Raw genomic sequence first — 27,095 nt, 5'->3', positions numbered from 1 at the left:
TTACTGTAGTGCAGCCTATATCACAATCCTGTTCGTGACGCCAAATCTGTTAGCCGATGGCCAAGGATGTTTGGTGAGGTGCCAGCTATGCCCGTTTATACCATCCGTGACTTTAACCGCTAGGACGCACTGTCCCTTCGCGGCGGGCAGCCCGGGCTAGGCTGACGGATGCCCCAAGGTCCTAAACACCCGTGACTTTAACTGCTAGAGCTCCTTCGCAGTGGGCAGTCAGGATTGACTGACAGGTGCCCCAAGAGTTTGCCCCGTGGAGGCGGCACAACTCAACGCTAGGCTCTTAGTACTCTCACCTAATGGCCAGGCTTTAGAGCCAAAACGGCTGAGGTTCTTTAATTGTGTTGGCTGCTTTACAGTAAACCAGAGAAACAAGTCAGGCTTATGCACAAATGGTTACCAAAATTTATTAAACTAGAGTCTAATCATGTGGTTACAAAATTGCTAGTGCCTACTTATTTAAATGTAGAGATGTTACACACACAAACAAGTTACAAAACTGAAGCCACAATCCCAAAGAAAGACAACAAAGTATAGAGCTCTATTTCAAAATATGTGTACACTAAAGATAGGAGTTCAGGTGTGGGTGCTTCTTACCCTCCTTGCATCTCTCGATTCCAGCGGTGCCAAGCCAGGATCGGTCACTCAATTCCGCGGAAAGACAAATAAGGGACAAGGCTTAGGGACCCTCTTAGTTGCAGAAGCCTTGGGAGGCTGTCACTTATCTGACCAGCAGATAGATAGTGAAAAGCACTCAAAAAAATCATGGTGCTGTAGGTCCCCTACTTATACCTCTGTACTCCTTTATTCTCTTTCTCCTTTCTTATGCCAAATTGGGGCTGGTCTGTCTGGGCGACGCCAGCTCTCGCAAGAGTAGTTTACGCTTGCAAGGGAGAAAAACAATAAGTTTTGACTACTGGACATTCCTTTTATTAGGGTAAATATTTTCCCACCTAGGATGTTGGGGTGTGTGCATCACGCTATTTAGTAGGGGCTAAGAGCCATGTCTGTCACAGCTTCTCTGTCTGCTGTGAGCCTAATCGTTGTATATGTTCCCAGAGGCACATTGTAGCAGCACACCTGTGCTTCTCACAGCTTCAAAGGCTGTGCTGGAATTGATGTTAAGTGCCCTGTTGTTTTGGCTCCCTTGTGTTCCCAGCAATGCTGGTCTGAGGGGGGGGGCTGGGTGTCTGGCTACAGCCACTCCTGGGGAGAAGGGAATCCCATGCTGATGCTCCTGCTTCAGAAAGAGAAGAGCCACACTGGAGAGCTCTGACATGCTTCCACATGGCCCGAGATTGCCTTAATCCATCCCTGGTGCTGTGCACGTATGAAGTGTGCTTTCTGAACTGTCATTACTGGGCCAACTGCTTGCCAATTGCCACCAGGACATTCAGAAGCATGGACTCCACAGTGAGGAGAAAAGGAGTACTTGTGGCACCTTAGAGACTAACCAATTTATCTGAGCATGAGCTTTCGTGAGCTACAGCTCACTTCATCGGATGTGAAGACATTCTGCAGTTTCCACAGTATGCCTCCGATGAAGTGAGCTGTAGCTCACGAAAGCTCATGCTCAGATAAATTGGTTAGTCTCTAGGGTGCCACAAGTACTCCTTTTCTTTTTGCGAATACAGACTAACACGGCTGTTACTCTGAAATCCACAGTGAGGGTTATTCTCCCTGCTAAACTTGAGTTGCCCATCTATGATTGTGTTTCAGTGCAAGAGCTGTTTAAAAAAAAAAAGTGCAAACATCCAAAGAATGTTATTTTTAAATAGGAAAGCGTGGGCTATTTCCTCACTGTCCTCATACTCACAAAAAGCTAAACTTTTTTTCTTCAGTTAAAAAAATCCCAAACAAACATAAGTCACTTTTTCATTGAGACAACACCCAAGTAATTTTCAGCTCGCAAAGTGAACAGTTCTCAGACTAATAAAGTACAACACCTTTGTTAGCCAATGAAAATAATCGTTTAATTAGGTTACTTGCCATTAGAGGAAAAAAAAAAAAACTTATTTTTTCTTACTCAGAATTTATGATGTATGCATTTTATGTTCTCCCCAGAGTGGAAACTGGGTGATGTTGAGGTAAAAAAACCAAAAAACCCCAAAGTATTGCAACAGGTATTAAAATACAGCGAAGAAACATTGGCTATGTAGACATTTTTAGTTAAGAAATTAATTCTAGCTCATTTTCAGGTTTGATGTGGTGTACCAACTTCATTTAACCGCTTTTGATGATTTAATTTTCTTTAGGTCACTACCTCTAAGAATCAAGGTCCCATTTGTAAATTTTCCAACCTGTCCTGTTGGCAAAATACTGGCTGCTGATTTTTTCTTTTTGGATTTCCTAGGTTTAAAGAAAAAATGAGGATAAAGAAAAGTCATCATCCAAAGCATTTGCAAAAAATGCTATATTTAAGGTGAAAATACACCTGTTTCATAACCTATAATAATGCAATAGTAGTAGTTTGAAGTTTATTAATATAGAGTCTTAGCTACAGGCCAAACCATCTAATACATTAAATAAACACAAATTTTAAATGGACACAAACTCCAAAAATAGGATACAAATTTTAAAAACAACAAAATTAAAATTAGAAGGTTAGCGCTTCCCTAAAGTCAGTTATAACTTTAAATCAACCACCCCTAAAACAACATATACAAAAATCAGAAAAATATTAGAAGTACATTATTTCAGTTTAGGTCAAAAGTAGCTTTTTTCCTTATTTTTATGGTCCTAGTTATGCCATGAATATGTTTTGAAAAGTTTTACAAATATATAGCCCAATCCTGCAAACACTTATGCATGTGATTAATTTTTGACGTACTAGCTTAACCATACACAGATATTTGGATAAATAAAATCAGAAAGCATAAAGGCTTTTAGAGAAATACAGAAATCGTTCCAGTGAACCAACTACATTGTAATTAAAAATGCAATCACACCTTCTGAGCATGTCATGTGGTTTTTAAAATTTGTCCTCAGGGACAAAACCAATGCCCTGTTTTGTAAGATGGGGCGGAAGGCACTAGATTTCACATCAAGTGCCTCACCTTACTCTCAAACCACTATTTCCAAACCTTTTGACAAGTCAGGGCAGAATTAAGGCAGTTTAATTGAGAATGCTTAAATTAGCAAGTTTAAAAGGTTAGACAAACAAGATCACACCGTTGCAGTGAGGAGTTTCTAGAATGTATACGAAAAAATAAACTCCATTTTGATATGCACAGCTTTTGGCCTAAGACTGCATTTTTATTTACAGGCAATTCACCAGGAAAGCGTAAGCAAAAGCAAGTTTGCTATCAATACTTAGTTAAAATGTCTCACCTCTGCTCCTGACCTTTTTTCTTCTTTTTCTTGATAGAATCAGATTTATATTCCTGATGTCAGATTTAAAGATAAATATTTCAGTGGAAAACGAACAGATGCTCCTGGCTGAACAGCAGTCCAGAACATAAAGGCTCCTGCATATTGTGTGTCTAGGGAGCGGACTGTTTCAGGGTGGCTTAAATAATGGGTTGGATCCTTGATGGTGCTATGCAGATTTCCTTTTGCTGAGGATCCGGCCAAATGTAATTAGGCAACATGCAGTAAAAATCCACTAAAGTTAATTCTGTTTCTTTTGAAAGGTGAAAGTGATACTGCTGGCTTGATTTAAACAAGGGTGGGCTGGCGGGCAGGAAATTAAACGAAACATATTATCCTAAGTCTGCATCCTCCATAATCATGTGAACAATCCTCACTGATGGGAACAGCCCTGCTAGAATCAGAACAAATAACTCATGGGAGTAAATGGAGTAATGAGCTCTAGGCTCCCCTCCTAATAAGGTGATCTGTTTCACAATTCCACAAATGGATAAGGCAGTTTGGAAAGACCAAGGAAAAGGATTTGATCGGCATCAACGGCCGCTCCACTAAGTTATCAGAAAGTCCTCCCACACCTCTTGCAATTTACAAATATAATCTCTGTAAAGCTTGCTACAAACCTCAGTGGATCTCCCAACCCTGCCACAAAACCTTGGGGGGAAAGGAGTAGGGGGAGAGGGGCGAGATACATGCTCCCTGTCCCATAGGATGGCCTCGCTATTCCTGTTAGAATCCTCCTCTCTCGAGGCTAGATATAACGGCTACTGTCCTTCTGATAGACTGGGACGCTCTGTAGAAGATCATCAATACCACAGTATAATCTAACGCAGGGGTCAGCAACCTTTCAGAAGTGGTGTGCCGAATCTTCATTTATTCACTTTAATTTAAGGTTCTGCGTGCCAATAATACATTTTAACGTTTTTTAGAAGGTCTCTCTCTATAAGTCTATATATTATATAACTAAACTGTTGTTGTATGTAAACAAAGTTTTCAAAATGTTTAAGCTTCATTTAAAATTAAATTAAAATGCTGATCTTACAGCGCTGGCCCGCTCAGCCCGCTGCCGGCTTGGGGTTCCATTCACCTAGGTCGGCAGTGGACTGAGCAGCACCTGTGGCCGGGACCCTGACTGGCAAGAGGCCGGCGGCCAGGACCCCAGACCGGCAGTGGGCTGAGCGGCTCAGCCCGCTGCCAGTCTGGGGTTCTGCCCGCGGGCTCTTGCCAGCTAGGGTCCTGGCCCTGTCCACATAAAGTAGGTACCTATCTTCTCCCTGGTTCTAGCCGTTCTCTTCCTCTCTCTGCACTGAGATGAGGGTGGGAGTGCGCTGAGAACAGGGCTGGGGAGGAAGGAGCAGGCTGGGGGTTGGGGTGCAGGGTCTGGCCAGGAGCTAGAATGAGGGAGGGGTCTCAGGGTTGGGGCAGGAGGTTTGGGTGTGGAGCGCTTACCTGGGCAGCTCCCATTTGGTGTGAGGGGTGCAGGTGGGGGGGGGAGGGAGAGTGTGTGGGCTCCAGTTTGGTGCTCGGGGTGGGGATGTGGGGGGTGCAGGAGTCAGGGCTGGGGTTGGGGTGGGGATTCAGGGGTCAGGGCAGAGGGCTAGGGTGTGTGGGGGGGTGCAGGGGTCAGGGCGGTGGGCTGGGGTCGTGGGGGTGCTCCCAGCCCCCTGCCCTGAGCGGCTCACGGCAGGGGGCTGGAGGAGATATGCCAATTCCACCCACTTCCCCAAGGTCCCCGGAGCAAAGAGTGCGCTGCGGTTCCGCTTTTCCCTCTCCCCTCCGCAGCAAGGGCCGTCAACTGATCTGCCACAGGGAGGGAGAGGAGGAGGAGAAGGGGCAGGAACCCAGCATGCTGGGGGAAGAGGTGGGGGGAGGGGGAAGCTTGCCTGCCCTGCAAGGAGAGAGCAGTGGGCAGGGGGCAGAGAAGAGCAGGCCGGTCAGGGCAGGATTTTTAATGGAAGGCTGCTGTCTGCTGGGATAGGCAGACAGCAGCATGCCATTAAAAATTGGCACGCATGCCATAGGTTGCCGACCCCTGATCTAATGGGTTGAGGCTGACTGGAACAATATCCTCCCATCTTCAAGGCAGAGCACCAGCCCAAGTAATAAGAGACTGGAATTGGTAATGAAATCTGGGTCATTATCCCATTAAGCTACTGGACTAGTTGCGATCTGCCCCTTGTTATTTTATAGGAAACATTGCATACAAACCATACTATGATCCTCTTTCTTCACTGTTTTCTTCTCTTTAATTTTCTGTTGATAAATCTTGTAGTTCAAATATTCCTTTTTGGGAGGCTGCAGTGAAAAAGATGAGTAAAGCTATCATTGCAAGAAAGATTCACACATATTCTAAAAATCTACATGTTTCTACATAGAATCAGCTTCCATGAGCGACTGCAAAGGGAAACAGAATAAATAGGTTGTGTGTCCTTTTTGGGGAGTGGACACGGGGGGCTTGTTAAGAAAGTCTGAAAGGTTTCCACAATCTCCTCCCCAATAAAAGAACCCCCAAAATCAAACAAACCCTAAAAGAAAAAAGGTTTTCTGCTTGTTGTTTTCTTTCCTTTTTTGGTGGTAGTTTCTTGGACCACTCGGAAATGTAGATGGAAAGCTCTCTAGGGCCTTAACTGAAACACTGGGAGAAAAACTAAGTTCAGTAAGGGTTAAAAACATGCACAAAATTCACAGACTAAATTTCAAATGGCCTCAATAGAAATCACTTTCCCTCTCAATCATATTTTCACTTCCTGGGTATTTCTGATGTCATACACCTACTAATTCTCCAGTCAGCCAAAGACTCTTCCAACATAGACAAAAGCAGGGGTGTGATTTAAAAAATCGTTTTAGAAAGAGACAAAACCCAACATTTTGTACCATCTTGGCTAGGCAGCAGTTCTGCGGAAAAGGACCTAAGGGTGACAGTGGACGAGAAGCTGGATATGAGTCAGCAGTGTGCCCTTGTTGCCAAGAAGGCCAATGGCATTTTGGGATGTATAAGTAGGGGCATAGCGAGCAGATCGAGAGACGTGATCGTCCCCCTCTATTCGACACTGGTGAGGCCTCATCTGGAGTACTGTGTCCAGTTTTGGGCCCCACACTACAAGAAGGATGTGGATAAATTGGAGAGAGTCCAGCGAAGGCAAACAGAAATGATTAGGGGTCTGGAACACATGACTTATGAGGAGAGGCTGAGGGAACTGGGATTGTTTAGTCTGCAGAAGAGAAGAATGAGGGGGGATTTGATAGCTGCTTTCAACTACCTGAGAGGTGGTTCCAGAGAGGATGGTTCTAGACTATTCTCAGTGGTAGAAGAGGACAGGACAAGGAGTAATGGTCTCAAGTTACAGTGGGGGAGGTTTAGGTTGGATATTAGGAAAAACTTTTTCACTAGGAGGGTGGTGAAACACTGCAATGCGTTACCTAGGGAGGTGGTAGAATCTCCTTCCTCAGAAGTTTTTAAGGTCAGGCTTGACAAAGCCCTGGCTGGGATGATTTAATTGGGGATTGGTCCTGCTTTGAACAGGGGGTTGGACTAGATGACCTCCTGAGGTCCCTTCCAACCCTGATATTCTATGATCTTTATATACCTTGGCTCCCAGCATGATGGCACGTTCTTGTTCCAATATCCGCTGTTCTTTCTTTTCATATCCAGTGATTCCAAACCTGTGTACTTCCAGACGGGCCTAAAACGTTACAGAAATTTGAAACCATTTCAGAAAAGGTATGAGCTATCACAAAAAAATGGTCGGCACACCACAAAGGAAATCCATTCCAGAGAATGCTTAACAAATGTTTGGCAAATCAACATAGTTATAAAATAAGACTAATCAAATTTGGTACTACTGTGGAACATCGATCATTACCTATTTAATTTTTTTTTTCACCCCAGTCTCTGGATACACATTCAGAGGGGGAATTAGTAAAGACACAGATTTTTACTTTAGTTTAATAATATAACTGAAGAACAAATAGAGGGAGAGGAGCTATAAGAAGCTCACACAGAGTGAGCCAGTGACCATTCATTAGTGGCTACAAATATGTTAGAAAGAAGAGGACATGGAACAATTGTGATACATCTATCTTCAAAGGATACCCTATGCAACAGCTCTAGCAGTCCTCTGACATGCCTGCACCAAACAATATATTCTGGAATGCTCTGTTTGCAAAAGATAAATTTATCTAAGAACATTCCAAATTGGTCTCCACTTTAACTTTCCCAATCTCACACACACACACACACACTCTAAGCAACCATCATGATTAGATGAGCCAAAGTAACTTACTTTTTCTAAGTTAAATTCTTGTCCAGCCACATTTTTCTCTGGAATAGCCATCTTTGTCTATAAAGAAAAGAAAGTGTTTCCATTTCAATCTGACAACTAGCCACGATGTAAAATGTGTGCCAATAGCGAGAGTTTTTTGAATGGCAATAAAATGCTAGAAAGAGCTTAGAGCCTTTCAGCAGGAACCTCTTGTGTCTCTGTTACAATACATAAACATTTTAGACTTTTATATGGAACAATTTTGTATCGTGTCCAGAGTATGGACTCTAAAAATGCATATTTCTTTATCCTGTGTGTGTGTGTGTTTCTGTTTGATAGTCTTTTACCCCTGCAAATGTCACACAAGAAAAATAATCCATTTTAAAAGCAGACTCTATTCATCTTGTGTGGACACTGGTATTCCACAATTACTCACTCTTTAACAATATACAGGCCACATTCTGCATAACTGCAATGCAGACTTGGTTTAAAAATTCAAATTTAATTTGCAGTTTGTCAGAAAGAAAAAAAAAAAATACTGCCTGCAAAATACATCTTTACCTCACATACTGTAGAACTGATCAATGAAATTGTTTTTAATTGTTCACTTTATTAATATAACTTCATAAGCAAAGTTTTATGAATGAAACAACATTCATTCGTAAAACCGGTTACCCCAATAACTGGCTAATTAAGTTTCACTTTCAATCCAATTGCTGCTTAAATCGCTGAAACTTACACTGTTTCAACATTGTAACTTCTGTTCACTGTTTGTCATTCCTTACACTTGTCCATATTGTAACTCAAACTCCATTTTAACTTGTTCCAAACTCCATTTTAAAATGCTCAGTCCATTTTGTAAATGCTTGCTGCAACCTTCATTTTTGAAAAATTCGGCTGTAATCTTATTAGTTTAGTTTAGATGTTTGAATGAGGTATGTATGGATGATGGAATCAGCCTCCAGCCCCAGCCTGTCCTGATGAAATAAAGTGTAAACAGCCCTGACAAAGTAAGAGGAGTCCACCCTCAAAAAAAAAAAAAAAGAACAAAAGTACAATTGAAGAAACATCAAAGCCAGGTCCTAGGCTGAAAGTCTGCAACGGACCCAGAGGCAGCGTGACACAGCAAGACCAAAATGACAGGTTTCAGAGTAGTAGCCATGTTAGTCTGTATCCGCAAAAAGAAAAGGAGGACTTGTGGCACCTTAGGTGCTGCACCACAAGTACTCCTTTTCTTTTTGCGGATACAGACTCTCTTTTCTTTTAGCAAGACCTATAGACTCTGGATTCAAACTAAAGCCTACGAAAAGGATGGGTGAGATGGAAGACTTTGAAAGGTAGCATTCTGCTGCCAACATGGAAGGGCATTGGTGCATGCCCAACAGAGACCCAGCTCTTCCTTGTGCCTGGCTTTCCTGGCCAGTTAGCCGCCACAAGCTACGAACCCAAGCCACGAACTCAAGCTACATACAGGACTGGTAACTATACAGCAGCTGCAGAACCTGTGTGTGTGTGTATGAACGAATGTGTGAATGAATGTGAAACTGAATGAAATGTTATAGCTATAACTGACTGCCTACTACGATTCTTTTTGTATTCACAATAAATGTGACATTTTGTCTTATCCCCTTTAATAAGATCCTGCTGGTTTTTATTTTATTGCTAGAACAGTACTTCTATTACTAATTTGTAATAAGGTCACCAAGAAAGAATAAGAAGAGGATATAAGCTTGAAATCACTTATTTCGCACATTAAATATGGGACACACAGAGTGGTCAAAACAAACTGTACGTCAGCCATGGAAAATCTGTGTATTCCTCGAGGGAACAGTGGTACCAGTATCTGCCTGACAATTTGTGGTAATCTGCAGGACAATGCTCAATTTATAGTTGTTTACAGAAACAAATGTATTAATGTATATAGCCATCTTAAATGATGGATACAAGAAAAAAAATCTTATGCAGGAGCACAGTCAACAATGGCAGGCCAATAAAAGCACTATTTAAAAAAAATAAAGAAATCTACTATCAGTTGCCCACAATGAGAAAAGTACAAACTACATCTTTCCTGCTAAACAACTCATGCACCCAAAGCTTAGATCATTTCAGAGCCCTATGTCTCCTTAGCTTGGTGTGATTTTTTTTTTTCCTCAAAAGGTAAAGTTCATGCTGGTGAAAGTAGTTTGGGTGGACAGTCCTGGAAAATGAATAACTTGGTTTAACCAAAGAACTGGCGCAGCAGCAATGCAAGCTTCTCCACATTACCTGGCCAACATGCCTCAGCTGTGACCGCAAGGCTGTGCTGCATGAGGTTCTACAGTTGCAGACTTAATCAAAAATCCCACAACTCGGAGATGGTTCAGTTGCTGGAGGAAGGAGATGTCATGGCAGGGTATGAAGCAGCATGAATTGACAAATTGGGAACAGGGCACCACCTGTCTCTACACAGGCTATTTTCATGTAAGATTTCTGCTCTTTTCAGGATACAGTACTACTTGCAAAGGTGTGTAATGCATTCCTGTGGGACCCTGAAAGTTTCTCTGTGCATTTCAGATTGGTAATAAATCTCATTGAGTTATTTCAGTTTGTCTTTTTATTTTTTTTTAAAGTTCTTGAGTTTGGCAATCAGGGAGCAGTCACATCAAACTGCACTCTCTAGGCCAATACACAGCCAGCTCCTAAGCAGGCTGATGCAGTATGGTGGCACTCTGGATTGGAAAATTCAGGCCATTTCACTGTTTCGTCCACTCAACTTTTACTGTCTAAATGCAAAAGCATTTTTCTCCTTCCCACCTTCTCCCCAGAGGGAGCAGGAGCGTCACGTAGAGCTATTCAAACTAGAGCTCAATCTGCATTAGAACACTGAATTCAACCCCCTTTCGTATCAAACCTGAATTTCATGCTGCAGCTCCCTATGTATCAAGTTAACTCAACACATCAAACCCAAATACCTCCAAACTTTGGCAAAATTCAGATATGAAACATCACAACTCAACCATCTGATTGCTTGTAATTTCCAGAGCACTCTGTAACATGCTATTTGCCAAAACCTTCCATAAGCAAAAACCACAAACACGAAGAAGAGGGAGAAGAGCGTGTTGGGGAGGAGAAAAACAACGTAAAGAGATTCCTAGAAACAGAGGGATGAACAGCAGAACCCATCGTACGGTTTGCAGCTCTCACAAGCTGTTCGTGACTAAGGTCCAAATCCTACAATGAGCTCCACCTCAGCAGACCTACAGGCAGTGGAGGCACAGGGATCTACCCAGGCGAAGCCCATTGTAGCATCAGGACCTTAGAGATTACGGCAATAAACACTACTTTTGAAATAGACGTAGAATATCAGGGTTGGAAGGGAGATCATCTAGTCCAACCCCCTTGCTCAAAGCAGGATCAATCCCCAATTTTTGCCCCAGATCCCTAAATGGCCCCCTCATGGATTGAACTCATAACCCTGGGTTTAGCAGGCCAATGCTCAAACCCCCACTGAGCTATCCCTCCCCAGCTATCCCAAGACTCTGTAACTAATTAATAACTGAAGGGAACCTCTTCTAGGCATGGGAGGTAGTTCAGCTGCCTGGCTCTGTCAGTCCTTGTCTGCTCACTCTGTCAACAAGTGGGCCAGTTACAGCCAGTTATGATGGTGATTTTTGGGATCTCAACAGCATTAAGAAATGGACTGAGACCACCAAACAACTACAGACCAGGTCTGGATTTGAGCCAACTACCTAACAGGCTCCATTATCTCATCCCCAATTCCCTGAGCTATCTGCTTCTCCAAACTCGTCTATGAGCAGACACAGTACTAACTGTACAAGGCTGTGACTCCAGAGAAAGGGAAGAATCCTTATGGATGTCATTTCTATGCCAGCTCACAAGGTCAGAGCAGAGCAGCTGGTGGCTCAGTGACAACACAAAACGTGTACATAGAGTCTGAGAGGCAGACTTTTGTCTTTTTTGTCTCTAGGACACTAGACCCATCTTTGCTGTTGCTTGTTGAAGACTATGCAAAGCTTTACTTCTGACCTGAAGCAACAAACATATTTCTATTGAACAAGTCCCTTATAAAAGCTTAACTCATGCTATTTGTATAAGGGGCCTGGGAATACAAGGGGTATGACTCATTGTTTTATCTATCACTTGGCAGGCTTGTTTTTATTGTAGTATTGGAAGTTCTATACACTGATTATTATTTAAATTTTTGTTGTAAATATTGTTAGTCTGTGCAAAGTGCCTGAAGTATTCCACCAGCAATATAAATTTGAATAAATCTGTTTAAACATCTCCCCTAAACTGGGAAATTGGACCTCAAGCCTACAAACACACGTGCTTAACTTTACTACTATGAGTTGTCCCATTGAAATCGATGGAACTATTCATAAAGTTAAGCACATGCATAAATCTTTGCAGAACTGGGGCCTTAGAGGTAACCATATTTTTTCATGTATAACTAAAAACTAGGGCTGTCAAGTGATTAAAAAAAATTAATCGTAATTAAATGCACTGTTAAACAATAATAGAATACCATTTATTTAATTATTTTTGGATGTTTTCTACATTTTCCATCAAGATATTGATTTCAATTACAATACAGAACACAGTGTACAGTGCTCACTGTATATTTATTTTTGATTACAAGTATTTGCACTGTAAAAACAACAAAAGAAATAGTATTTTTCAATTCACCTAATAAAAGTACTGTAGTTCAATCTCTTTATCATGAAAGTTGAACTTACAAATGTAGAATTATGTACAAAAAAACTGCATTCAAAAATAACACAATGTAAAATTTTAGTCCACTCAGTCCTACTTCTTGTTCAGCCAATCACTCAGACAAGCAAGTTTGTTTACATTTTCAGGAGATAATGCTGCCTGCTTCTTGTTTACAATGTCAACTGAAATTGAGAACAGGCATTCTCATGGCACAGCATCGCAAGATGTTTACATGCCAGAAATGTTAAAGATTCATAGGTCTGTTCGTGCTTCAACCACCATTCCAGAAGACATGCGTCCATGCTGATGACAGGTTCTGCTCAATAACAATCCAAAGCAGTGCAGACCGACACATGTTCATTTTCATCATCTGAGTCAGAGGCCACCAGCAGACAGCTGATTTTCTTTTTTGTTGGTTCAGGTTCTGTAATTTCTGCATCGGAATGTTGCTCTTTTAAGACTTCTGAAAGCATGCTCCACACCTAATCCCTCTCAGATTTTCGAAAGCACATCAGATTCTTAAACCTTGGGTTGAGTGCTGTAGCTATCTTTAGAAATCTCACATTGGTACCTTCTTTACATTTTGTCAAATCTGCAGTGAAAGTGTTCTTAAAATGAACAACATGTGCTGGGTCATTATCCGAGACTGCTATAACATGAAATATATTGCAGAATGCAGGTAAAACAGAGCAGGGGACATACAATTCTCCCACAAGGAGTTCAGTCACAAATTTAATTAACCCATTATTTTTTTAACGAACATCAGCAGCATGGAAACATGTCCTCTGGAATGGTGGCCAAAGCATGAAGGGGCATACGAATGTTTAGCATATCTGACACATAAATACCTTGCAATGCTGGCTACAAAAGTGCCATGCAAATGCCTGTTCTCACTTTCTGGTGACATTGTAAATAAGAAGAGGGCAGCATTATTCCTGTAAATGTAAACAAACTTGTTTGTCTTAGCGATTGGCTGAACAAGTAGGACTGAATGGACTTGTAGGCTCTAAAGTTTTACATTGTTTTGTTTTTGAGTGCAGTTATGTAACAACAAAAAATCTACATTTGTAAGTTGCACTTCCATGATAAAGAGATTGCACTACAGTACTTGTATGAGGTGAATTGAAAAATACTTTCTTTTGTTTATCATTTTTACAGTGCAAATATTTATAATAAAAATAACATACACTTTGATTTCAATTATAATACAGAATACAATATATATGAAAATGTAGAAAAACATCCAAAATATTTAATAAATTTCAATTGGTATTCTTTATTCTACTGTTTAACAGTGCGATTAAAACTTCGATTAATCGCGATTAATTTTTTTGAGTTTATCGCGTGAGTTAACTCCGATTAATTGGCAGCCCTACTAAAAGCACACTTGGTGAAGGCATAGAGAGCACGTGTGTGTCTGTCTCATGATCCACAGTGGCAAATTACAAAATAAGCTCATTGCCCAGACAGACAACAAATTAATAATAATACCTTTTACTTCTATGGTGGTATTTTCAGAGCCATCTAAGGGGTTTGGATGTCCAGTTCCTTTTAACTTTAACAAAAACTAGACACTGAACTTAAAAACATAAGAACGGCCATACTGGCTCAGACCAAAGGTCCATCTAGCCCAGTATCCTGTCTTTCCACAGTGGCCAATGCCAGGTGCCCCAGCGGAAATGAACAGAACAGGTAATCATCAAGGGATCCATCCCCTGTCGCCCATTCCCTGATTCTGGCAAACAGAGGCGAGAAACACCATCCCTGCCCATCCTGGTTAATAGCCACTGATGGACCTATCCTCCATAAACTTCTCTAGTTCTTTTTTGAACTCTGTTATATTCTTGGCCTTCACAACATCCTCTGGCAAAGAGTTCCACAGGTTTACTGTGTGTTGTGTGAAAAAAATACTTCTTTTTGTTGGTTTTAAACTTGCTGCCTATTAATTTCATTTGGTGACCCCTAGTTCTTGTGTTATGAGGAGTAAACAACACTTCCTTATTTACTTTCTCCACAGCAGTCATGATTTTATAGACCTCTATCATATCCCCCCCTTAGTCATCTCTTTTCCAAGCTGAGAAGTCCCAGTCTTATTAATCTCTCCTCATATGGAAGCCGTTCCATACCCCTAATCATTTTTGTTGCCCTTTTAGTCTCCTAGATGGCTATGAAAATCTCATCCTTAATGCACTTTCCATCCAAACAACCCTTAGTTAATAGATTTAACTGAGGTAATTGAAATCACTACATTATATATTTGAATGTCAAGGCAAATATGGACGAAAATCTTACATTTGTAAGGAAATGTGTTTATAAAGTATTACAGCAACAAATAGCAAATTTGTGGCATGTTAAGAAGTATCCACTCTGTCAGCAATGTGCAAGAAAAAAGGCTAGCCTACTGTGTTATTATAATATAAATAATGGACAAAACACAGTCTACAAATACTGCCAATTTTTTATGACAAAAAACATCAAATTCATCTAGTTTTATGTCAATGGAGTTTGCCAGGGGCGGGGTTGGCCTAGCATAGTCTCTGCCGTTTCAAGACTTCAGAAAGTCGTACAACTTAAGGCCAGAAGGGACCACCAGATCATCTACTCTTATCTCCTGTATAACACAGTCACCAACATCACCCAGCATCCGCACCCTCAACCCAACCACTGAAATTAGAAAAAGGTACTATACTCCTCAGGAGACTAAACAGGCAGAGAGACTAGGAGCTACCGAGGTGCACCACTGCCGGAGGCTCCTGACATGGCAGGAAATTGATTAACTGAGATGTACTCAGATGAGCCAAGTGACCCAGACCTCATGCTGCAGAGGAAGGAGAAACCCCCCCAAGGTCATTGCCAATCTGACCTGGGGGGAAATTCCTTCCTGACTCTACATATGGCAATCACTTCAACCCTGAGCATGTGAACAAGAATCAGCAAGTCAATCACATGAAAGAGAGGTTTCAGAGTAACAGCCGTGTTAGTCTGTATTCGCAAAAAGAAAAGGAGTACTTGTGGCACCTTAGAGACTAACCAATTTATTTGAGCATGAGCTTTCGTGAGCTACAGCTCACTTCATCAGATACATACCGTGGAAACTGCAGCAGACTTTATATATACACAGAGAATATGAAACAATACCTCCTCCCACCCCACTGTCCTGCTGGTAATAGCTTATCTAAAGTAATCGTCAGGTTAGGCCATTTCCAGCACAAATCCAGGTTTTCTCACCCTCCACCCCCCCACACAAATTCACTCTCCTGCTGGTGATAGCCCATCCAAAGTGACAACTCTTTACACAATGTGCATGATAATGAAGTTAGGCCATTTCCTGCACAAATCCAGGTTCTCTCACTCCCTCACCCCCCTCCAAAAACCCACCCCCATACACACACAGACTACGAGCTATTACCAGCAGGAGAGTGAGTCTGTGTGTGTATGGGGGTGGGTTTTTGGAGGGGGGTGAGGGAGTGAGAGAACCTGGATTTGTGCAGGAAATGGCCTAACTTCATTATCATGCACATTGTGTAAAGAGTTGTCACTTTGGATGGGCTATCACCAGCAGGAGAGTGAATTTGTGTGGGGGGGTGGAGGGTGAGAAAACCTGGATTTGTGCTGGAAATGGCCTAACCTGACGATTACTTTAGATAAGCTATTACCAGCAGGACAGTGGGGTGGGAGGAGGTATTGTTTCATATTCTCTGTGTATATATAAAGTCTGCTGCAGTTTCCACGGTATGTATCTGATGAAGTGAGCTGTAGCTCACGAAAGCTCATGCTCAAATAAATTGGTTAGTCTCTAAGGTGCCACATGAAAGAGAGAATACTCTGTACCACCTTGGAGCCCTGGCCCACCTCCTTTGATCTGAATGAATGACCCATTCATTACCTTTGAAACACTGTCCTGAGTGAGTTCCACTTTAGGTTTCTTCTTTTTATTCCGACCATGAAATGTCACAACTTCCACCTCTGTGGTCTTTCCCTGTTGCGTAGGTTCGGGTGACACAGCATTAGAACCGCTGGTTTCTGGGGTTGATCGTTTTGAATCAACAGAGTCATGATGCATCTCATTTTTCAGTTTTTCAAAGAAACTGGAAGCACTTTTCCTTTTGCCTGGGATTGCTGAATCAGGACATGCAGCTCTATCTTCCATTACTGTTCTGGAAGGTTCTGACCCCATCTTGCTCTCCACATTTTTCTTCTGGATCTTTTTCTTTTCATTTTTAACTAACGGCTCTTCTCCTGTGCTTCAAAACAAACATTTCAGCTTTCTTTCTCAGATACCCAATAATCAGACTTTAAGACATGTAGTGTTTGTTTGTTTTCCCCTCACAACCTTTCACTCTCTTTTGTATAGCCCAGTGGTTCTCAACCAGGGGTATGCATAGGTCTTCCAGGGATACATCAAACTCATCTAGATATTTGCCTAGTTTTACAACTGGCTACATAAAAAGCAGTAGTGAAGTCAGTACAAACTAAAATTTGACTTGTTTAGACTGCTCTATATACTATACACTGAAATGTAAGTACAATATTTACATTCCAGTTTATTTATTTATAATTATATGGTAAAAATGGAAAAGTAAGCAATTTTTTAGTAGAAAGAAAAGCTACAGCTCACTTCATCAGCTTATGCTCAAATAAATTGGTTAGTCTCTAAGGTGCCACTAGTCCTCCTTTTCTTTCTGTGAATACAGACTAACATGGCTGCTACTCTGAAACCAATTTTTCAGTAATAGTAAAAAGAAAAGGAGTCCTTGTGGCACCTTAGAGACTAACCAATTTATTTGAGCATGAGCTTTCGTGAGCTACAGCTCACTTCATCTGATGAAGTGAGCTCTAGCTCACGAAAGCTCATGCTCAAATAAATTGGTTAGTCTCTAAGGTGCCACAAGGACTCCTTTTCTTTTTGCAAATACAGACTAACACGGCTGTTACTCTGAATTCAGTAATAGTGTGCTGTGACACTTGTATTTTTATGTCTGATTTTGTAAGCAAGCAATTTTTAAGTGATGCGACACTTGGGGTACGCAAGACAAATCACACCCGTGGAAGGCGTACAGTAGTCTGGAAAGGTTGAGAGCCACCGGTATAGCCCCGATCAACGCAGGTTTACTTGCGCAAGGGACCACTGGGTGTCTATGTACCACACAGTGATGATGGGCACGTGATAGGCACATAGTAAAAGACTGCTAGCCTAGTAAAGGCTAAATGCTAAGCAGAGTTAACCGGGGCAGGGAAGGAGGTAACAGAGCTGTTTTGAGGAGCCCATGAAATTTACAGCCAAAGGAGAGACCGAGCTCCTGATCCGGGGAGGAATCGATTGCTACCTTAGCACTGCTCGAGGGAAGCCTACGGGGACTCGAGGGTCTCTAGGGGAAGGGGGATGAAGGGCTTACGGACAAACTTCCTGGGCTCACTGGAACCGCAGGAGCTGCCCTGCACCCTTCCACCGGGGGCACAGTGCCTGCGAGGGGCCCCTGGAGCGAGCCGCCCCGAGCCCCGCCTCAGGGACTGTAGCGCCCGGCCCTACACGCGCGGCTCCCGCTCTCACCCACCGAGATCATACAGGGAGCCGAGCACCGCGTCCAGCAGACAGCAGCGCGCAGCCGCCGCCACTTCCTCTTCCTCCTCCTGCGGGCACCTGCCCGGGCGCCGCTTCATCCCCGGGGCCACGCTCTCCCCCGACCCGCCCGCGGCGCGGAAGAACGAGCGCACGCACGCGCGGCTTTGGCCGCACGCGGCCGCCGTCGTATCCAACATGGCGGCGCCCACGGGTCGCTTCTCCCCGCCCTCGCTCGGAGCCGCCCGCTAGGCAGAGCGAGGCGGGCGGGGGAATGGGCGCTCCAGGTGGAGACGGAGCCCGATAAGGCGGGGCGGGCTCAGTCCGGCGGCAGCGCGGGCAGGATGGCGACGGCGGCGGGACGCTCCCGGCTCGGGGCTCCTATGTACTCGGTAGGTGCCGGGGGCGCGGCGCGGCCCCTTCCCCACGCGTCTGGGCTCGACCAGGCTCCGGAGCGCCGCCGCCGACAGCCACTTGGGGGGCGGGTATCGGGTCTCCTCCCCCTGGGGAGCGGAAGAGGGCGCTGCGGGGCCGCCTGGCGGGGTGGGGCTGGCTAGTCCGGTCTGGTCCGGTCCGGTCCCCGGACTCTGGGGGCGAGTAGGACTGCTCCGGGGGCGCCGCGCAGACCGCAGGCGAGGGGACCCCTGTCGCCGCCGTTCACTCCGAACCCTAACGATTCCCCGCGAAATGGCCGCGCTCCCGTGGGGCTGCTCAGCCGCGGTGCTGTGCCCGCTACCAGCCCTCAGTGCGCTGCCCGTTCCCCTCTAGTAGAGGGTGGTTGCACCCACCGTGGTCATATTCGCCAACCCTCAGGTGCAGCAGAGTGGGGAGCTGGGGCCGCTCTCTGTCCTGGAGTGGGAGGGATTTTGCTGTGTATTATAAACTCTTCATTCGGTGTCCCCCCTAGGAAAGGTGGAAATTAGTCGTTCTCTTTCTCTCCCGCCCCACCCGAGGGATCTTACTATTGCGTGTAACCTGCTGCCTTCTGTTCTGATGGTTTCACATTCTGGTTTGACACTCTCATTCAGGATTGTTTGAAATCTTCCCCCTTGTTCCTTTTAGTCACTGTAGGTTTTTCTTTTTGCTTCAGCTTCCCAGGCAGAATATGAAATGTCTAGTACAAATAAAACCCATAAAATGAACTATAGTATCTTACAATTAATAGCCTGGGGGAAAACACTTGGGATGAGGTAATAAATGCACCCTTATAAATGACAAGACATGATGCTGGTGTGATGATGGCTATATGTTGTTATAAACTAATCTCACCTCCCACACACTAGTGGGAATTACTTAGTAATGGAAGAAAATAGGCTCAAACAAGAGAGAGATTTGCAAGTATGATTGCTGTTTAAACTGACAATAAATAACACTAATTTACTATCATCTGAATGTCTGTTAATTAACATTCACTAAATTTGTGGTTCTGTGTGGGTTCTGTCCAGAAGCCATCAACTACATCTCTATAGGCTCCTAAATCTGAAGGTGGCTACTTATTTCAGTTCCTTTCCCTTTACAGGAGACTTATTTTCCATCTGAATTCTTTAAAAAAAAAATTATATAGTTGGAAAGAAATAGTAATTAAATTCCCTATCACCAACAAAAAGGTTTCTATTGCAGATATACAAACACCTCCTTTTTAAATGGAAACCTACAGTATTACTTGTTTAATCAATATTGTGATATATACAAGATGTTATGATTGCAACTCTAGCTTTTTGTAATGTCCTGACTTTTGAGTGTTTGACTTCTCAAATCTAATATTACAATAATGCTAGTTTTTGCACTTAATCCTGTCTGTTTGAAGGAGAATGGGGGCGGGAGGGAAAGCACCAAGACTAAAGATAGATTCAGAGTAGCAGCCGTGTTAGCCTGTATCCGTAAAAAGAAAAGGAGTACTTGTGGCACCTTAGAGACTAACCAATTTATTAGATGTCTTTGTTGTCAAAGAATTTGATTCATGCCCACTGAAAGACTCTGGTTGATTTCACTGGGCTTTGGATCAGGCCCAGAATGCTTTAGATATCTTGTGCCTGTCTAGTGGGATAGCAGTACTAGGGTGGTTCTAAGTGGATCAGTTAAGCAGTATATCTTTTAACTGTGGAATCTGCCCTGCTTCTCCAGCTCAGTTACACAAATAACATGTGTAAAATTCCCAGCTTCAGCATTTTTTACTGTAGAACTGTTTGTTGTAAAACTTGATTTTTGTTCCCCCTTTCCTAGTGAGGATTCCACAAAACAAGTGCAGTTTGACATTTCTAGCATCAGCCAATTTTTGAGGGACCTAAATTAATGCAATTTTTTATTATTTAGAACATATGGATAAACTGCTCTCCATTCAAATAACTGAGCAAAATTTGTTCAACCTTTTAAAAATCTACTCCATCTCTTCTCTTCCTTCCTACACACAGAATCATGAACTTCAGACTAACAGGAATTTGTTTGAGAAATGTAGGAACAGCTGAAAGATGTGTGCATGTGTGGAATCTAGAAAGGAGATTGGAACTCTATTTTAAAGCAGAATGGCTTCTTGAGTCTGTGATGACTGTAACTTGATCTGTACACTCATATGCCCTTGTGGAGTCCCACTGTATTCAGTAGGGCTCCACAGCACAGAGAGAGGCTCTCCCCTTCATGCTGCAGTGATTTATCGTTGCAGTCCTCCACCCTCATCTTCAATAACTTCAGCTTCCAAGTTGACATCCCGTCCGCTCCTTAGCTTCCTTCCTCTCCTCACCGTCTTGTTATACCTTCAGGTCTGGATCTCCATTTTTCCAAACAGTCGCTTGCTTGACTTCAGCTTCACCAAGGATCGCTCCTTCTCATTACTACTGCATCGCCCATCCGCTTCCTTTGCTCTGCACTGCCACCTGCTCCTTCAGTTTTTCCCAATCCATTCATGTTCAAGACTTAACATCTCTGTCCTCCCTTTCCTTTTTCAGCTCAGTTGTTGACCCCTTGACTTCTTTACCCTTCTTACCCACTGCAGGGTCCCTCCCTCTTACTTCTAATCCTTTGATGAGATTTCTCGCAGTCACCCTTTTGTCCTGTTTTCTTGCCACTGAAATGGAGGTTTCTCATCTGCTTTCCTCTTACCTCTCAGGGACATTTCCTCAGTGATATCTGAGGCATAGGCGCCAACTTCCACTGTTCCTGGTGGGCGCTCAAGCCCACCCTGGCCCCGCCCCTGTACCGCCCCCATTCCGCCCCTTTCCCAAAGTCCCTGACCCCTTCCTGCCCCCATTCTATCCCCTTCCCCCAAGTCCCCACCCCTGCCCCGCCTCTTCTCCGCCTCCTCCCCTGCGCGGGCTGCATCCCCACTCCTCCCCCCCCCCTTCTGAAAAGTCCTAAGTGCTGCCAAACAACTGTTTGGCGGTGGGAAGTGCTGGGAGGTAGGCGGAGGAGTGGGGATGTGGCACGCTTGGGGGTAGGGCGGGGGGGAGGGGAGCTTGGCTGCTGGTGGGTGCAGAGCACCCACTAATTTTTCCCTGTGGGTGCTCCAGTCCACGGAGTCCGTGCCTATGATCTGAGGGATTGTAAGAAGTGCCCAGGAAATCTCCTGATAGCACCCTCCCTTCCTCCTGATTAGGGGGATGGAACAGCTCCAGTACGGGGAGAGGCTAAAAAGACTGGGCCTGTTCATCTTAGAAAAGAGATCACAAGAGGAGGATCTGATACTGGTCTATAAAATCATGAATGGTGTGGAGAAAGTGAATAGGGTAGTGTTAATTACCCCTTCACATAACACAAGAACTAGGGGTTAATTAAATTAATAGGCAGCAGATTTAAAACAAACATAAGGAAGTACTTCTTCACACAATGCACAGTCAACCTGTGGAACTCATTACCAGGGGATATTGTGAAAGCCAAAACTATAACTGGATTAAAAACAGAATAAGTTCATGGAGGATAGGTCCAACAATGGCTGTTAGCCAAGATGGTCAGGGATGTGGCCCCATGCTCCAGGAATCCCTAAACCTCCAACTACCAGAAGCTGGGACTGGATCAGGGATGGAGCATTCAAAATTGCCCTGTTCGTTCCCTCTGAAGCTTGAGGGACTGGCCACTGTCAGAGACAGGAGACTGGGCTATGTGGACCAGTATGGCAGTTCTTATGTTCTCCTGTTGCAGTATTTCCAAACCCAGGTGTTCAAATCTCATGAGTCAAATGTCCAAAAATCACGAGTGGCTTAAAAATCATGAGACCAAAAGTGAAACAATTTGGATTCTTTTCATTTATCTTCTGCTGTTGGAGCCTTTAGCATTGACATTTTCAAAGTTTTTCTCTGCCAACATTAGTGCTAGAAACTAACGTTTTAAAAAATGAAATATGAGCTTCTGACCTCACATGAATCCAGAAGCTGTGGCTTTGAGAGACACCAAGTAGTGTGACTTGTGATAAACTCAGAAGAGTTAGTAATACTGCAGTTGCCCCTACTTAATTATGGCCTCCTCACTGTCCCCTACTTTCCCCAAAAAAACAAGAAATGTACACACACACATATCATCCTTAACATGAAGTTGAGTTTGTAGGCGCTCAGCACTGCCTTTTGCTCCTCATGCCCTGACAGAGTGTAAGAGTTCCCAAAACTCAGACATTAGAAAACCAGGAAATGCAGAGTTAATATGGCACTTCCCCCACAGCACAACCTTAACTTGGCACTAGGAATATAACTATACCATAGCCCTCCATAAACAAACCTACCACTTACACTGTGCCCAGCACAACTCCAAATCAGCAATCGTAGTCATGGAGTTCCATGGACTATCACCATGCTGTTTGCAGACCTATTGGTCTGGGATGTATTGCTGCTGATTGGCAGATGCTGAGGGAGGTAAGGTACTGTGTCTGCCCTGATGAGCTCCTTAAGGAAGGGATCAAAGAGGTGAGAGCCAAGACTGGGTGGCTGTGTTAGCACAGGGCAGTACTAAAGGCCTATGACCTTAAATCCCTGTTAGTGAAGATTTTTGTATGTGAGTTACAGAAGTGTGTGTGGACCTGAAGCTCACAGCTGGTGAGGACTACACTGTAGTGCTGTGAATGAGCATGGAGCACCTTCTGGACTGAAACAAATGCTCTTGGGGGGGAAGGAGGAGAGAAGGGAGAAAAAGTGAGCTCCTCACCTCTCCTAGTCCTGAAGAAGAGTAAAGGGAAACCTCCCCAGCCTTCCATTGCTTCTCACTTGACTCCCACTGCAATCAATCCTCAGCCATCTAGGCCCGTGTAAGGATTCAGAGAAGAACCTCCTGCTGCTCCTCTGCACCTGTTTGGCTCCTGCAGCTGCTTCTCACTTCCCAGGCTATTGGGAGGGAGACCATCTCAGGCACCCAGCAGCTGCTCTCTGGCTTTATGGAAGAGATGGGAGTTTTCTCCTGGCCTCAAGGATGGCCCTTGTGAATGCAGGAGATTTCTGTATCATCTGTGCCTAGCACTCCCTGGTACCATCAGAGTCTGGCATGTGAAGCGAAGACTGCTCTTCCCCACTCCCAGCACAAAAGTCCCCATGCAAGGCCCCTTCTCTCCTATCTCCTACCCTTCTATAACAGCAGCAAAAGCCATCTCACTGCTCTTTGTGCTCAGGGAGATTCTCTCATCCAATATGCCCGGGCACCTGCCGTTACTTCCTGGCTCTGAGTACAAGAACAAGTGAAGATTTTCTCATCCCTGTGGTTACCCTCTTGGCCAGGGCCACTCCACAGTACTGTAGAGAGTTCCTGGGGGTGCTGCCACACTTCACTGTGCCCTCTTTCCTCTGGCAGGATCCAGGGATGAGTCTAGGGGACCCCATTTGCCCTGGCTGTTTCCCCTTCATCTCTCTCCTGGCTCTGGGGAAGAGGGAGGAGGGAGGGAACATGCCTAGCCCTACTTTTCATGGATTTCTTCTCCCTGTTTCATGCAGAGAATTTGAGAGGGGGGGATGCTCAACCATTCTCCTACCTGGATTCTGAAAAGGTATCGGGGAGAGGAGGAGGAAACTCCCAGTTCCAGTGTCTGGGAACAGCCTCCTGATTTCTTCTTTACGCCTCTCCCTGGCTCCATACTGGTATCCTGGGAGCAGGGGGATAGCTCTGTAAAGTTTGGGGAATTCCAGGCTTGTGGCTGCTTGTCTTTTCCAGTATCCTGCAATACCTGTACATTTCTCATGACAACTGTTAATATGTGCATTTTAAAACATTTAATATAATTTTCTAAATGAGGGAGTTCTATAGCAGCGTCCAGCCAATCTGAAACAGTAGCTTTGCTGTTCTGTAAAACCACCCTGCTTTTAGTGTTTGGGGAAGAGAGTGTGAACAGGGGCTCCCCGAGCAGTGCTTGAGGCCAGGAAACAAAAATAACCATTGGGCCAGAAGAGAAATTGGCTGTAGGAAAAGCACTGTCAAATTGCACGATGTAACCAAACTGAGAAAGGCGGGATGTTTCTGTGGTCTGGCTATTCAGTCAGATAGAAATTTAACTCTTAGCTTGACAGTGTCCTTTTAAAATCTGCTGTCACCAGATAAGCTTTCTGTGGTGGCATTGGCAATGCAGTGGGTAATGGATGTAATAATGCCAAAGCTGAGTATTGCATTTTTTCATTTTTACATAGCTGCAGATTACCAAATTTTCAGGGCTTTGTTTAACGTTTTCTAGCTGAAATAAAGGCTTTAACTTATATTTATGTACCAATATATTTTGTCATGTTACATGTATTTAATATATGAACTAGCACTATTCTATGCCTTTTTTTCCCAGCCGCTGATCTCATTTTAGGTCTTGGAGCCCCTTTTATAGATTCTTCTTTTCCTGCTTTATTTTTGAGCAGGAGGATTGATGCAGAGAGATCAGTGGCAACAGCTGACACACTTCACACACTAATATCAGTCATAGCACATATGTTCTTAGATTACTTAGGTATTGTAGCACACTGATCAATTGGAGACTGGAGAGAGAAGCAAAGATTGAAAGTTTTATAATCCTTTTAAATTTCACTGAAAAAATCGAGTGTAAGGAACTTTAAATGGCCACATCTGTATTTAACAACTGGTAGAGATTTAGGCTATGTCTACACTGGCACTTTTGTCGTGTTAACTTTTGTCACTTAAGGGTGAGGAAATCCTCTGTGCCCCCCTCCCCCCCGAACAACAAAAGTTTTGACGATGAAAGCACCGGTGTGGACAGAACATCAGCAGCAGGCCCTTTGCTCCCGGTAATGAAGCTACTGCCCCTTGTCTGAAGTGGTTTTATTTTGTCACCTGGAGAGCTCTCTCCCAGTGATAAAGAGCGGCTACACAGCGCACCTTACAATGATGCACCTGCAGTGGCATAGCCACGCCGTTGTAAGGTGCGCAGGGTAGACATAGCCTTAATCTACTGTTTTCCCTTTCCTGTAAATTCTCACCTCTCAATTTGTTCTTTTGGTGTTTGGTCTTTACACAAATACGAGTTGCTTTGGATAGTTTGTGTAAAATCTGTTGTTTTTTTTTAAGTGAGTTAAGCAAGTGAAAAAAGTATACTTCTGTTTCATTTAAGTAAAAAAATCAAAATTTTTGTTTTTGTGTACAAGTAACTTGAATGGCTGAATTTTAAAATCACCCAGAACTTCACCTTTATGTGCAAGAGTTGTTTGGCAAGCATGATCAAACGGATTTTAAAATAACATAGTAGTAAACAACCGTAAACTTGCTTTCATTGTAAGCACAGTAAAACAATTTTATTAGGCTTTTAGTTTCATAATTATCTGCAACACTTTAATGTTGCACAGATCTGAGTTATGCAATAGCTGTATAATGCTGCTGTTGCAGATTTTTGTGTAACTATCATTTGGTGCAGTTTAAGACTTGTGGAGTTGTGCATCTCTATAGTGCCATAGCCTAAGGCACTTTGCTTTATTTTTCTTTTATGTTAAAAAAAAAAAAGAGAAACAAAATGCAAAAAACTACAGTAGTGCTAAATTAGTTGCAACTTGGAATGCAAATAAGGAAAATGTAAGAGTAAAGGTTCTAATAGCAAGGTTAACTTAGCCACATCACACATACAGTATTTTTTTTATTACTTTTTAGATAGTAGCTGCCAGCAATCTCAATATAATTGGGACTTCCCTGCCATTTGCACGCCCCTCACACATGGTTTTCAATTATGAACAAAGTCCTGGGGACTATGGGCCACGTCCATGACCACTAAAGTCTTGGAAAGACTCCATTTGATTTCAGTGGACTTGAATCAAGCCCTATTTCAGTAGCAGCTGGGGTTTTTACTGCAGTACTGAGATAGCTGTGAATCTGTGATGCATGCAGGAGACTACTGTGCCCTTTGCTATCTCATATGCCCAGTGGTGTTGGTAGAAAATATAGCTTTTTTTCTCCCTGGAACAAAGAGTTTACAGTATACCCACCTCTGTCAGATGAGTTTGAAATTCCCACATATCTGATACAGGCAGAAAAGTTGGGTGCAGGCTATAGGATGAGTTTTGTAGTATGAATAGATATACTATTTTAGTTCCTAAATGCAACATGGGAACATTTATATCTCTCTTCTTCAGGCCACCACTTGAGTTGGACCCATGCCTTTCTAGGTCTGTGAGCTACCTTTGATTGTGTTGACCGCAAGGTATTGGTGTGGTCACTGGCAGGGATGAGTGACTTCTTTTCTTTTCTGGCCAAGAGAGCACAGAAGGTGGTGCCTGTCTGCCTCAAGGGTCCTCTTGTGTTGGTTGCTGCAGGCTTCTATCTCATGATGCTTCTTGCTCAACATATTTGTGAGGTTTCTGTGGGATACATTGAGGCAACATGAGGTCTTATATCTCCAATGTGCAGATGACTGTCAGTTTTGTTTCCATTTCATTTGAGTCCAGCCAGTGCAGTTAATTGATTTGCCTAGAGTTTGGCGCTGCTGCTGCTTGAGTTTTGATGGGTGCGAGATGGCTGAAATACAGCCCCAGCAAGACTAAGGGGACTAGCCAGAGCAATTGGCATAGGAAATATCCCTTTCAAATGGAAGAGTTTGCCTTTTGTTGTTCAGCTTTTCTCCCTGAGGTCTTGTTGGATCCACCGTTGCTTCAGGATACTGAGTTAGTATCAGTGGCCAAAAAAATCTATTTATTATTTGTTTCAGAGTAGCAGCCGTGTTAGTCTGTATTTGCAAAAAGAAAAGGAGGACTTGTGGCACCTTAGAGACTAACAAATTTATCTGAGCATAAGCTTTC

General features: G+C 43.5%; 2 protein-coding genes across 4 annotated transcripts in view; one reads left to right on the top strand and one right to left on the bottom strand.

Annotated features, from left to right (window-relative positions):
- Positions 1 to 1,944: 1,944 nt before the first annotated feature.
- FSAF1 (40S small subunit processome assembly factor 1) lies at positions 1,945 to 18,128 on the bottom strand. The gene is made up of 7 exons (XM_077813374.1): positions 17,909 to 18,128; positions 16,240 to 16,592; positions 7,662 to 7,718; positions 6,966 to 7,061; positions 5,587 to 5,673; positions 3,343 to 3,395; positions 1,945 to 2,361 (listed from the first exon to the last, which is right to left on the bottom strand). The coding sequence occupies exons 1-7, from the start codon at positions 18,111 to 18,113 to the stop codon at positions 2,232 to 2,234; spliced, it is 981 nt and encodes a 326-aa protein (XP_077669500.1). The 5' UTR covers positions 18,114 to 18,128; the 3' UTR covers positions 1,945 to 2,231.
- The window catches only part of GNPAT (glyceronephosphate O-acyltransferase), a 38,043-nt gene continuing 29,075 nt past the window's right edge, over positions 18,128 to 27,095 (top strand). For 2 of the 3 annotated variants that reach the window (XM_077813372.1, XM_077813371.1), the window contains exon 1: positions 18,128 to 18,305. In XM_077813372.1, coding sequence (XP_077669498.1) covers positions 18,258 to 18,305 — 48 coding nt within the window. In that variant the 5' untranslated portion in view covers positions 18,128 to 18,257. Of the gene's footprint in view, positions 18,306 to 23,840; positions 23,867 to 27,095 lie in introns of those variants that run through there. The other variant, XM_077813373.1, reaches the window with a different exon arrangement.

The sequence above is a fragment of the Eretmochelys imbricata genome, chromosome 3 (genome assembly GCF_965152235.1).
Source record: "Eretmochelys imbricata isolate rEreImb1 chromosome 3, rEreImb1.hap1, whole genome shotgun sequence".
NCBI classification, from domain to species: domain Eukaryota; kingdom Metazoa; phylum Chordata; order Testudines; family Cheloniidae; genus Eretmochelys; species Eretmochelys imbricata.
This window is presented reverse-complemented; position numbering and strand designations above follow the sequence as displayed.

What these genes read in the sequence shown, in the direction of transcription:
- FSAF1 (XM_077813374.1), bottom strand. Translation starts at nt 18,113, where the DNA reads ATGTTGGATACGACGGCGGCCGCGTGCGGCCAAAGCCGCGCGTGCGTG. An exon ending in CGGCTCCCTGTATGATCTCG is followed by an intron (nt 16,593 to 17,908) that starts GTGGGTGAGAGC and finishes TTTGAAGCACAG; the next exon opens with GAGAAGAGCCGTTAGTTAAA. An exon ending in CTCAGGACAGTGTTTCAAAG is followed by an intron (nt 7,719 to 16,239) that starts GTAATGAATGGG and finishes TTTTCTTTATAG; the next exon opens with ACAAAGATGGCTATTCCAGA.